This window comes from Podarcis muralis, chromosome 11 (genome assembly GCF_964188315.1).
Source record: "Podarcis muralis chromosome 11, rPodMur119.hap1.1, whole genome shotgun sequence".
Taxonomy (NCBI): Eukaryota; Metazoa; Chordata; class Lepidosauria; order Squamata; family Lacertidae; genus Podarcis; species Podarcis muralis.
In genome coordinates this window covers 52,805,913-52,818,436 of record NC_135665.1, presented here as the reverse complement: position 1 = coordinate 52,818,436, position 12,524 = coordinate 52,805,913, and the positions used below count along the sequence as shown (strand labels likewise).

At 41.6% G+C, this 12,524-nt stretch overlaps 1 protein-coding gene across 4 annotated transcripts in view; it reads left to right on the top strand.

Moving 5' to 3' along the window:
- WDR7 (WD repeat domain 7) overlaps nucleotides 1–12,524 on the top strand; it is a 213,668-nt gene that overhangs the window by 69,891 nt on the left and 131,253 nt on the right. For all 4 annotated transcript variants that reach the window (XM_028747877.2, XM_028747879.2, XM_028747876.2 and 1 more), the window contains one exon: nucleotides 4,285–4,398. In XM_028747877.2, coding sequence (XP_028603710.2) covers nucleotides 4,285–4,398 — 114 coding nt within the window. The remainder of the gene's footprint in view (nucleotides 1–4,284; nucleotides 4,399–12,524) is intronic.

The window sequence follows — 12,524 nt, the reverse complement described above, 5'->3', positions numbered from 1 at the left end:
AGGCTAGTCTCTCACTCTCAGCCAAACCTACCTCACATGGCTGTTGTGAGGATAAAGTGGGGGAAAGGAAAACCATGTACACCACCTTGAGCTACTTGGAGGAAAAGGCAGTACAGTGGTGCCCCGCAAGACGAAATTAATTCGTTCCGCAAGTTTTGCCGTCTAGCGAATTTTTCGTCTTGCGAATTATTATTTAGACAAAGGAAACAAAGTCGCGAGACGTTTTCGTCTTGCGAAGCAAGCCCATAGGGAAATTCGTCTTGCGAGGCAACTCGCAAACGGAAAAACCTTTCGTCTAGCGAGTTTTTTGTCTTGCGAGGCATTCGTCTTGCGAGGTACCACTGTATATAGATGTAATAAATAAAGAATGGCTTCTACTCCGCCCCCCAAGATGTCTCTAAATTAATCTCATTATTGAGCAGCTGATCAATTTGTTCGAAAGAATAAGGCCATGTTTTAAAACACCAGAATAATAATTTCTACCATTTTATTTCAAAAAAGAATATAAGAGTTGGCCTGATTAACTGCTCTGGGAAGAGAATTCCATTATGGTGGCACCACCACCACTAAGGCCCCGTTGCTGGTCTTGACTAGTATAAAGGTAAAGGTACCCCTGCCCGTACGAGCCAGTCGTGACCGACTCTGGGGTTGCGTGCTCATCTCGGTTAAGAGGCCGGGAGCCAGCGCTGTCCGAAGACACTTCCGGGTCACGTGGCCAACTGACTAGTATAGCAACAGTTAAAAGGAAGTTGGAGCTAGGCCTCATCTACTGATCTTAATCCTCAAATAGACTAAAGTTTCCTCCCAGCCTGCAGGAAACAGGTATGGCAACAAACGACTTAAAAGAATAGAAAATATAGGCAAACTATTAGTCTGGAGGACAAGAAGAACGGAGTAGGACTTCTCCCATCCTGTACTGAAGTAACCACTTTGCGTCACATCCACTGTATTTTAGACATCAATTATTTATTCCTTATTTCATATATAAAATAAACTTATTTGTTGGATTTGCTCTTTATTGGTTATCTAGAAAGCACCGGAGAATAGGAAGGTCAGGCTTGGTAATGCATGCTCTTGTTCATTGACTTTATTTCAAAAAAGAAGCCATATTTCACAGTCTGTCTCCATCTGATTTATTTCTGTTTTTCACATTCTCTGTTCTTTTCTCCTTTTTTCCCCCCTCTGGGTTGCTGCGGCTGTCTTCTTTTTTTATTATTTATGATTCCCCCCCCCCCTCCATGGAGATTCGGATGAAATCTCACAGATGATTTGTTTTGTGAATAATAAATATTACTCCCAGCTTTTGAATGTTAAATATAAGCTCGTCTAAGCAGTGGTTTCAACGGAAGCTATGAATGCTTTCTAAAGAGTACTTTCGCACTTGCCACCACCACTTCCTTGTTAGTTTAGAACAGGGGTGGGTAGTCCTTTTGTACTTGAGGGCCACAATCCCTTGTGAGCATCCTCCTGGAAGCCACATGCTGGGAGTGGAGGGGCCAGAGTAACCACTGTGAATTTTACATTTTGTACAGCAGTCTAGTTTCTACCCACACTCGCACAGCCCTCTCCATAGCCCTCTCCACCCTTCCTCCAGGCAAGCGCAAGACAGCATCATACCTTTCACTCTAGGCAGTCACTCAAGGGGGGTGAAAAACAGGACTGGTGGCCAGGGAAGAGTCTCAAGGGCCAGATAGAAAGACCTGGGTTGATGCATTTGGCCCCCAAGCCCATGGCTCAGCTCATAATTAAAAGGTAAAGGGACCCCTGACCATTAGGTCCAGTCATGGCCGACTCTGTGGTTTCGGCACTCATCTCACTTTACTGGCCGAGGGAGTTGCATACAGCTGGTCATGTGGCCAGCATGACTAAGCCGCTTCTGGCGAACCAGAGCAGTGCATGGAAACACCGTTTACCTTCCCGCCGGAGCGGTACCTTTTTATCTACTTGCACTTTGATGTGCTTTCAAACTTCTAGGTTGGCAGGAGCAGGGACCAAGCAACAGGAGCTTACCCCGTTGCGGGGATTCAAACCGCTGACCTTCTGATCGGCAAGTCCTAGGCTCTGTGGTTTAACCCACAGTGCCACCTGCGTTCCCCTCCAGCTCATAATTGCTTTGCAATAAATAAAGGCTTATTTAATGACATAGTCTTGCTGATAAGTTCCTTCTGTGGAACGAGGCTGTGCAATTTAATGCGGCCAACCACAGATTTTCTACTTCTGGGATGGGGTGGGGTTGTGAAAGAATGGTGAAACTTGAACATAGGAACCTCTGTGTTGCTTGTTACATTATATTCACTTTGAGAATTGTGTGTGCGGATTTCAAATGTGTGAATGATTTCATATAGTCTTTACATTGGCCTGGATTTTTAAATGACTCTGTGCAAAATAAAATGGGGGCACTCCAAAAGTTCTAATTGGGACATGCATTACTTCCACCTCCTCTGCTTAATTCTGGAGTGAGCTCTTGGATTTCCTAGCACCTATAACAGGGCTGCAAGAATAGATAAGAGTGATGGAGAGTCCTTTTCTTCTGGAATAACTTAGTGACTGGGCACATGCTATGCCTGCAAAAAAGCCTCTGGCATCTCTAGATAGGCTGGGAAATCATGGAGAACCAGTGCCAGCTAGATAGCACTGAACAAGGTAGACCAATGGTGGTGGTTGTTGTTGTTTAGTTATTTAGTCGTGTCCGACTCTTCGTGACCCCATGGACCAGAGCACACCAGGCACTCCTGTCTTCCACTGCCTCCTGCAGTTTGGTCAAACTCATGTTAGTAGCTTCGAGAACACTGTCCAACCATCTCATCCTCTGTCGTCCCCTTCTCCTTGTGCTCTCAGTCTTTCCCAGCATCAGGGTCTTTTCTATGGAGTCTTCTCTTCTCATGAGGTGGCCAAAATATTGGAGCCTCAGATTCATGATCTGTCCTTCCAGTGAGCACTCAGGGCTGATTTCCTTAAGAATGGATAGGTTTGATCTTTTTGCAGTCCATGGGATTCTCAAGAGTCTCCTCCAGCTCCAGAATTCAAAAGCATCAATTCTTCGGCAACCAGCCTTCTTTATGGTCCTACTGTAAGGCCAGCTTCCCATTGTTTCTTTTTTGACTCAACTTCTGGTGACAGGTTTGAGCTTTCTGTTACATGGTGTTGCAGCACATCTCATTTTTATTTAGCTATGTTGATATAGCAGCAAAACCTGCCACTGAATCATAGCATTGTACAGTCTCTCTTGTAAAAGAAACATTTTCGAAAGGGAACAAACCCCAGAACTGCCACTAAATTGCTGTTAGTCTCTCTGGGCTCCTAAGAAAGGTATGCTGTAAAGTAAAAAAATAATTAAGGAAGACTTGGGATCATCATTCAGTCTTCATAGTAGCGGGGTAATATAAGCAAAACATGGGAGGTCTCTGCCCCAATGAGCTGAGTTTCTTTTAAAGCTTTTCACTTTGGTGGCCATTACTACATCTGGTACAGTAGTACCTCTAGTTACGAACTTAATTTGTTCCGGAGATCCATTCTTAACTAGAAAGTGGTGTGCTTCTGCTAATGGGGCCTCTGGCTGCCGTTGTACCACCGGCACACGATTTCTGTTCTCATCCTGGGGCAAAGTTCTCAACTCAAGATAACTCTTCCAGGTTAGTGGAGTTTGTAACCTGAAGTGTTTGTAACCTGAGGCATTTATAACTCGAGGTCCCACTGTAATCTTGCAGTTTCAATATGTGCTTCATGAAGAACTATTTTCTTTACGCTCTCCTGAATCTACCAACATTCACCCTCAATGGACAGTCCCAGGTTCAGGAATTATGAGGTGAAGAAGAAGTTCTCTCTATCCACTGCCTCCACACTGTGTGTAACTTTTATACAAACCTTATAAACTTAAAAGTCCCAAACAGTTGTGACTTTTCCTCATAGGAGACTTGCTCCAGCCCCTTGCTCATTTTCATTGCTCCTTTCTGACCTTTTCCAGCTCTACAATGCACTATGTAAGGATGTTTCCTTTGAGTATGTACCCTGATCAGATCTTCACGAGGTCCAAACTCACAACATCTTGGGAAGGGTCAACTCCCAGGAACTGGCCTTTTATCACAACACTTACCTTCAGGGAATGTCATGAACCCGGGTCAAGGTTGGCAAGTCTTCTGGGAGAAGGAAAGCTTGACAATCTGATTCCTATAAGAGCTGAGATCTGTATTTCCCCCTCCACTTAAATGTGATGTAAATATAATGTAAAGATCAACATGTTTTCTTTTGTTCTGTGAATTGAATAGTGTTATTTTGACATTTCAGCTGGAGTGACCACAGAAGCAATTCAGACAGCTACTCCTGCTCCTGAACAATTGGTATCTGAAACTAAAATTCCAGAAGAGGAGCATGACCTTGTTGATGAGGACATCTCAGCAGGTAAACATTTGTATGCTTAATAATTCTGAGCCAGATCTCTTCATGTTTTGTGCTGCAAGTTGCTTGAAGTTTCAACTATGCTTTAGTTGAATCTCATTTTGAAGACATTTCAGGAATAAAACATGGGATATATTTTGAAGACATTTCAGGAATAAAACATGGGATATATTTTGCTTAGAAACCATATTACTTCAAATAGTCATTTTATTGCATGCTTTGCTCTCACCAATAAACTTCAGAGGTGGCATGCATATATAATCTTGGGGAATTTTTTTTTTTTTTTTAAAAGTGGAGCTAAGCTCTCTTGGCAAGGACTTAATTCTTCCAGTTTGGCTTGTATTCAGTTTGCATTCATTATGTAATTCAGAAGGTGATGGACGATGGATAGTCTTTTATTGCCATGTGTCTTGTGCTGACCATGGTCTCAAGTAGTTGCATATGGCTTTTAGGCAGTTGTAAAGATTTAAAAGAGGGGTAGCTGTCCTGTGGCCCTCCAGATGTTGTTGGAGTCCAGTTGTCATCAGCCATCTAGCAAGGCTCATAAGTCAGAGGTGAAGGGGGTTGGGAGTCCAGCAACATCTAGCTTGCCAAAGATAACCCCCGATTTAATGTTGGAAATGTGTATTCTTCTAAGTGGCAGGGTTCAAAGGTAATTCTTCCTTGGAGCTGCTTACTGCAAAATGAATTAATTAGCACATTACCATCCACACATGCAGTGACTGACAAAGCAGAAGAAGCTAGAAAGAGAGGCCCCTGCCCTGAGCCGCTTACAATCTAAATATTAACAAAGGGCAGGAAGAGTCTAATGTGAATGAACTTTAAGGTGAAATTACTCTACAGCAACAGCTGCATAGAAGAATATGTTAAATAAACCATATTTCTTTCTTGAATCGATTTATTCTCGTTAACAGAGGTGATGTAAACTATGACGGAAGAGTGCTTTGTACCCAAACAATTTAAATAACTAAAAGACTTCCTTAGCATACTGGCAAAGCAGCTAACAAGTTGCAAACTTCCAAATTGTGCAGTCTTGCTCTTGGATTCACGACTTGATTGAGCTCTATATAGATTTCTCCACAAGTTTAAAAGAAAACTGTATTTCTTTCTATCGACTGGAAGCCTATATAAATTACATTATGAAAAAATCTGGTAGGCATACATAGAGTGAAAACGCGTATCAAGAGCTGTAAATTTTATTTTGGTGGCAATAGAAGGGACCTGAGATTTAGGTAGTAGCTTGAACATTTATGCTACGAAACAGCATGGGGCAATAAATCAATTTGGGCTTTTGCAAACTCTGAGTAATGTTTCCTGCTCATTAGACTCACAGTTGTACATTTGTTTGTTTGTTTATTGCAGTTTTTGCTTTCATTTTATGCTTTGGTGGGTGGAATGGTTTTTAATATTTTATTTTTTGTTATTGTGAGCCTCGTTGTATTGAGCTAGGTTGTCAGTGTCCATCTGACTCGAGAGACATTGGATTGCAGTTCCGGGGTTGAAGTCACTGGTGTGTTAGCGGCACAAAAGTGACCTCCCCAGAGTGCAAGTCTGGACAGCGTTCGGTGGTACCTTGGTTCTCAAACTTAATCCTTTCCGGAAGCCTGTTCTAAAACCAAAGCGTTCCAAAACCAAGGCGTTCTTTCCCGTAGAAAGTAATGCAAAATGGATTAATCTGTTCCAGACTTTTAAAAACAACCCCTAAAATAGCAATTGAACATGAATTTTACTATCTAACGAGACCATTGATCCATAAAATGAAAGCAATAAACAATGTACTGCAGTCACACAGTCAGTCAATCAGTAGCTGAACTGGGTTCCACACAGTCACAAAAATAAAACAAAAACGCCACAAAAACGCAAAAGAAATAACAAAAACAGAGGGACCTCAGCGTAACACTCGAAACGGAAGTGTGGCACTCAGATTGCAAGTGTAACACTCAAAACGGAGGATGTTTGGCTTCCGGAAAAAGTTCACAAACCGGAACACTTACTTTTGGGTTTGCAGTGTTTGGGTTCCAAGTTGTTTGCGTACCAAGGCATCTGAGAACCAAGGTACCACTGTATATGGCAGTCCTGGGATGCCCAGATGCCCAGAGCTCACTCTTGGCCTCACTGATGTGGTCCAAGGGAAAGCAGAGCGATACGTTCGGCACAGCTTGGCTACAGGAGTTGCCAGAAGGAGGTGTACAAGGCATTATCCAACTGTTGTAGGGACTCTGCTCCACTGTTCAGAACTATTAGCTGCTCTTTCATACTGTTTTAAAGGTGTTGTATGACTGGAGTTGTTGTGTGGGTTGTAACATGCTGGGAACTGTCTAGAGAACATAGTTGGATAGACAGTATGATAGAATCATAAAGCCGGCAGAGACAACGAGGGTCATCTAGTCCAACTCCCTGCAGTACAGAAATATTTTGCCCAACATGGAGATTAAGAGCCTCATGCTCTACCGACTGAGCCATCAGTTCATTTAACCTATATAAATCAGCGGAACTGACAATTGTGGGCACATTATTTTAGGCCATATGTAGGGGGGGGGGGGAGCCTAACTATAATAAAAGGAAAGAAAATGATGGAAAGGCTCCTTCAGTATTTTCAAGCAATGCATGTTTTGTTAATTTAAATCCTAAATCAGCTCACATTTCCTGAAATATGTTAAAGAGGCTTTGGCACTAGGGGTTTTAGACATAAACAACATTTATTTAAATTTATTTGGTGATTGCTCGGCCTAGAAATTCTGTAACTCAGTGACTGTCTTGATAGCTGAAGCATTCTGTTTTTCTTCAAAAAGTAAAGATTGCCTCTGACGGACACAGATGAAGCTGGAAATAGTCAAATCAATTTACAACTATAAAAATGATATGAAAAGAATAGCCCTTAGTTGCAGAATGACAACTGGGAAACTCAAATAAGGAAATATTAAGTTGTTCCTGTGACAACTTAAATCTCAGCCTGACATCTTAAAATATGATACAGCTTCTTTCTGTATCTGTATTTTAAATGCTAATACCTATTGATTTGCTTCATAATATGTGTGTGTGCGCGCACATGCCATTGTCCCCAGGAATTGCTTTCAGCAACTCACCTAAACTTTTTATTTATCATTTTTAAAAGAGAACAACAACACCCAAGATTTCGTACCAATCCTTTGGGAGATTGATATTTCCTTTTCCTTTTCTTTTTGGCAATTGGGGGCATTTAAAAATGCCGAAGCCTCTTTCAGATACAGATTTCCACATTACTCCCAATTCAAATATTCCTTGGAGGACATTGAAAAAAGAAGAAGAATTGTTGCATTATTTCTGCTTAAAATGAATTACACAGTTTGGTTATTCTCAGCTTCTGATTCGGATATTAGTTAAGCTAAAAGCAAAAGGGAATTGTTCTGTGTTGAATGAATTCAACTGGGAAGTTACAAATTTGGGGAAATGCAAAATAATATGCGGATTATTCCAGCCCAAGAATAGTTGGCTTAAAAAAAAAAAAGATCTTTCAAGCTTTCAAGACACTTTGAGGAAAACATAACCATACATCTTTTTATTCTTAAGGAAGAAACAAATACATATTTTGATGAACTCCTGGTCTCTTCTTTAAAATGTGTGTTTATGCTTGAAAATTTAAATAGGAAAGTGCTGCACATCCTTTATATTTCTAATGGTAAATATTAACCCTGCTAAGTGGATAGAGCTGCATGGGTTAATACTGCAGTCAGTGTCTGTGACGATAGTCTTCGCCTCCTCATGGTCAGCACAGCTGACCACATAATAGGAGTAAAGGTCAAATGTCACTGACATTGTCAAAAGCAGAGAATATGATACTATATCACGACTTCTTGTTGACAGATAGAACTACGTACCTCCAAGTACAAAGCAATATGGTCATATTAGGAACAAAACAGCAGAATATTCCGGAGCCTTAACGCAGAGCGCAATGCACTCTTCCCTCCCTGACCCATGACTTTCACGTTTCGCATTCGTGCAGAATGGCACAAATTGCATTTTACATCAACACTGACTGCTTTAGCAACCTCATAAGAGGGGGAAATACAGTAGTACCTCAGGTTAGAGATGCTTCAGGTTACAGACGCTTCAGGTTACAGACTCTACTAACCCAGAAATAGTACCTCGGGTTAAGAACTTTGCTTCAGGATGAGAACAGAAATCGTGCAGTGGCGGCGCGGCAGCAGTGGGAGGCCCCATTAGCTAAAGTGGTTCTTCAGGTTAAGAACAGTTTCAGGTTAAGAACGGACCTCCCAAACGAATTAAGTACTTAACCCGAGGTAACACTGTATACTAATGGTTACATCCATGGAAAAATACTCCCAATTTCCCATAAAATCCCCCCAAATGATACATGTTCACCTGAAATCTCAGCAAGAATGCTCCAGCATCTGCTTTTTTGATGCTGTGTAGTAGGTAGGTGACAGAAACACAAATTTTTAAAATATTGAAACACCTTATTTTTTTGTGAACAAGATGGCCTAATTCCTTCCATTGATTTACCCAAGCTTCATCAGTTTCCTACATGCAAACAGAAGAAAGAGCAGTAGACTTATTCTGGATGTGCAGTGAAATAAATTTTGCCACTTACTAGAGTTCAGCTGATTTAGAATAATTCTTGTCAGTGATATGAAATAGACTTCAAAGCAGTCTTCAAAGAGTTTGTGGGTTCTGTCAGTGAGCAGAAATTTAATTTGGAGATCTGGTTTATGGTGCTCTGTATTCTGACCTGTCAGCACCAAGCAGAACACATGGAGGGATAGTGAGAAATACATGGACATGTCTTGAAATAGTTCCTCATTGTAGTCAGTTTTTCCATGTTAAGTCATTCACCTCAATAAGCAAGAAACACGTTGCTTCGCTCCTTTCACTCCAGTACCTCTTATTACAAATATATTTCGTAGACATGGGAAAGTGCATTGTCACTGTAAGTTCAGGAATGTAAATGCAATACAAATGAATCCTTTATTTTTTTTAAATGCATCTAGTGCTGAAAAATATCCTTTTCCAGTGTTCAGGGATATAGTTTGAAGGAGGATTTAGTGTGAGACTGAGTATTGATTTGGGTTTGTTGCTGGTTTCTGAGGTTCCCTGCTAATAAAGCATCTGTATATTCCCTCTGACTGGCAGAGTTGAGGTAATTTTGCACCTTATTGAAGGGTGAACTGAGTCTAGAATGCAAAAATAGAAGCCACTATGAAAATACATGCCATTGCTACATGCTTGGCTTAAAAACCAGTTTATTCTTCCTATGTCTGCTGCAGGGATATTTTCCAGAACTTTTATACATCCAACAGTGTACAGGGACAAGCAGTGTACAGAAGCTTAATGTGCGTTAAAATCAAAACATTTCACTTCTGGTTCTCAGCTGCATAGCACTTGTAGAAGTTGCAAATCACCCAGGAGATTCCCTCTCAAAAAGTTAAATTCCACAGAGGTCAGTGACACCTACTCAGAAATAAATGAACATAGGGTTGTGATTTTGTGATGTAAGACCCATCAGACATTGGTCCTCATTTCTTAGAATTATAGCCTTGGAGAGTCGTCTAGTCAAACCCCCTGAAATGCAGGAATCTCAATTTAGGCTGCTAAAGAAACTTAGAAGAGTGGCTTTTAAGGGTGTTCGTGACAGCAAGATTTTCCTATCATAATTATGGTTTTAGGATCACGACTCCAGACTTGCAGATTCTGAGAACTTGCAGAACTTTTTTGCTGCGTTTACCCATTTATGGAGCCTTATTATGGTTGCCCAGTAATGCTGACCTAGTTGAAGACGTGTTTGGTTTATTATTAAACAGACACTCTCTAAAATTACTGTCCCTGTTAATATTGTGAATGAAACAGAATAACTTCCGTTTTATACTCACTGCTGAAACCTGCAATAAATAACAAAAGGCCCCCAAGCCTGTCTTATTCCCTGTTCCTTCAGTGGCATAACCCACTCTGCTACCAGTGAATATTGGTGAGATGGCATTAGGGACTCTTTTTCAGCAACTCTCTTTTTTCAGTAACTCTCCAATCTTTTTCACAGTCAGCATGCTGCAACCTTCCAACTGAACCAAATGTTCTCCTTCATTATCTTCTTGACTTTCTCTGAGGGTTCATTAAATTCTACTGCCCTCAGCTGCTGTTGCTGCCTCTGACTATTTTTTTTTACAATTAAATTATTATTTTGTTCAGCACGGGCCAGAAAGCTCTTGCTTTGCTTTTCACAAATCTGCGTCGTGCTGTTTTGTAAAGTGCTTTTCATAATGTGAGCCTTTGTTTCAAGAGCCCGGGTTTATTTCCACTTCAGTAGAACCTTTGCATGTTTTTAAGTAAGAGAATCCCAAGCCAGAATTAAGATTGCCGGAAGAAATATCAACAACCTCAGATATGCAGATGACACAACCTGGATGGCAGAAAGCGAGGAGGAATTAAAGAACCTTTTAATGAGGGTGAAAGAGGAGGGCGCAAAATATGGTCTGAAGCTCAGCATCAAAAAAAAGGAAGATCATGGCCGCTGGGCCCATCACCTCCTGGCCAATAGAAGGGGAAGAAATGGAGGCAGTGAGAGATTTTACCTTCTTGGGCTCCATGATCACTGCAGATGGTGACTGCAGTCACGAAATTAAAAGACGCCTGCTCCTTGGGAGAAAGGCGATGGCAAACCTAGACAACATCTTAAAAAGCAGAGACATCACCTTGCCAACAAAGGTCTGTATAGTTAAAGCTATGGTTTTCCCAGTAGTGATGTATGGAAGTGAGAGCTGGACCATAAAGAAGGCTGATGCTTTTGAATTATGGTCCTGGAGGAGACTCTTGAGAATCCCATGGACTCCAAAAGTTCAAACCTATTCATTCTTAAGGAAATCAGTCCTGAGTGCTCACTGGAAGGACAGATCATGAAGCTGAGGCTCCAATACTTTGGCCACCTCATGAGAAGAGAAGACTCCCTGAAAAAGACCCTGATGCTGGGAAAGATGGAGAGCACAAGGAGAAGGGGATGACAGAGGACGAGATGGTTGGACAGTGTTCTCAAAGCTACCAGCATGAGTTTGACCAAACTGCGGGAGGCAGTGGAAGACAGGAGTGCCTGGCCATTGGGTCACGAAGAGTCGGACACAACTAAACAACAAGATGTCAATGAAAGCCTATACAGTTGGCACCAGTTCCCATTATGACAACGCTACAATCAAATACAGATTTCTTACTTCTCTTCCCTTCACTTCTGAAAACATTTATTTAAATGCAATCCTTTCTCTAGTGCTTTGTTTTTAGGATCATTGGTAGTTCTATAGCAAGTCAGCCTACTTATGCATCTAGCTCAGTATTGTCTGGTCTGACTAGTACTGTTAAGCTCAGTAACAAAAATGGAGACCCTACATCTGGGGATGGGGAAACAATGGCAACTTTTTCCTTATTCTCTTCTTAGATCAGTTTCCATACACAATCGGTGGCATAATGCCTGCTTGAAAAACAGTTCTGTTGGCAATCATGGGGCCAGTGATTACCTATGCAACCATCTCTCTGTTTGTTTGTTTGTTTGTTTGCTTGCTTGCTTGCTTGCTTGTTTGCCCGCCCTATTGTGTAAAAACCACTGGATCTGCAGGCGAAACCTTCACATACACACCTTGCCGTATGGGTTCCTTGCATAAAGGTGTGTGGTAAGCAGACACCATGCATCTTTTTATGCGTATGGATTGATTCTCTGACCTAAACAGAGGCACTACAGAGCCTGGGGGAAAAGGAGGGAGGGATTTGCTCATCCCTACAAAGGAAACGTAGGGATGCCTACAAAGGTAGGCATTGAAAATTTTTACTTTTGTAATATTTGTCTTGAGTAATACGTTGCATGGAGGATTGAACCGTGTTGGCTTGGGGGTTTGCATTTTCAGCAATCTGCCCTACATACAGTGGTGGCTTGGGTTACATACGCTTCAGGTTACAGACGCTTCAGGTTACAGACTCCGCTAACCCAGAAATAGTACCTCGGGTTAAGAACTTTGCTTCAGGATGAGAACAGAAGTCGTGCAGCACGGCAGCAGCGGGAGGCCCCATTAGCTAAAGTGGTGCTTCAGGTTAAGAACAGTTTCAGGTTAAGAACGGACCTCTGGAACGAATTAAGTACGTAACCAGAGGTACCACTG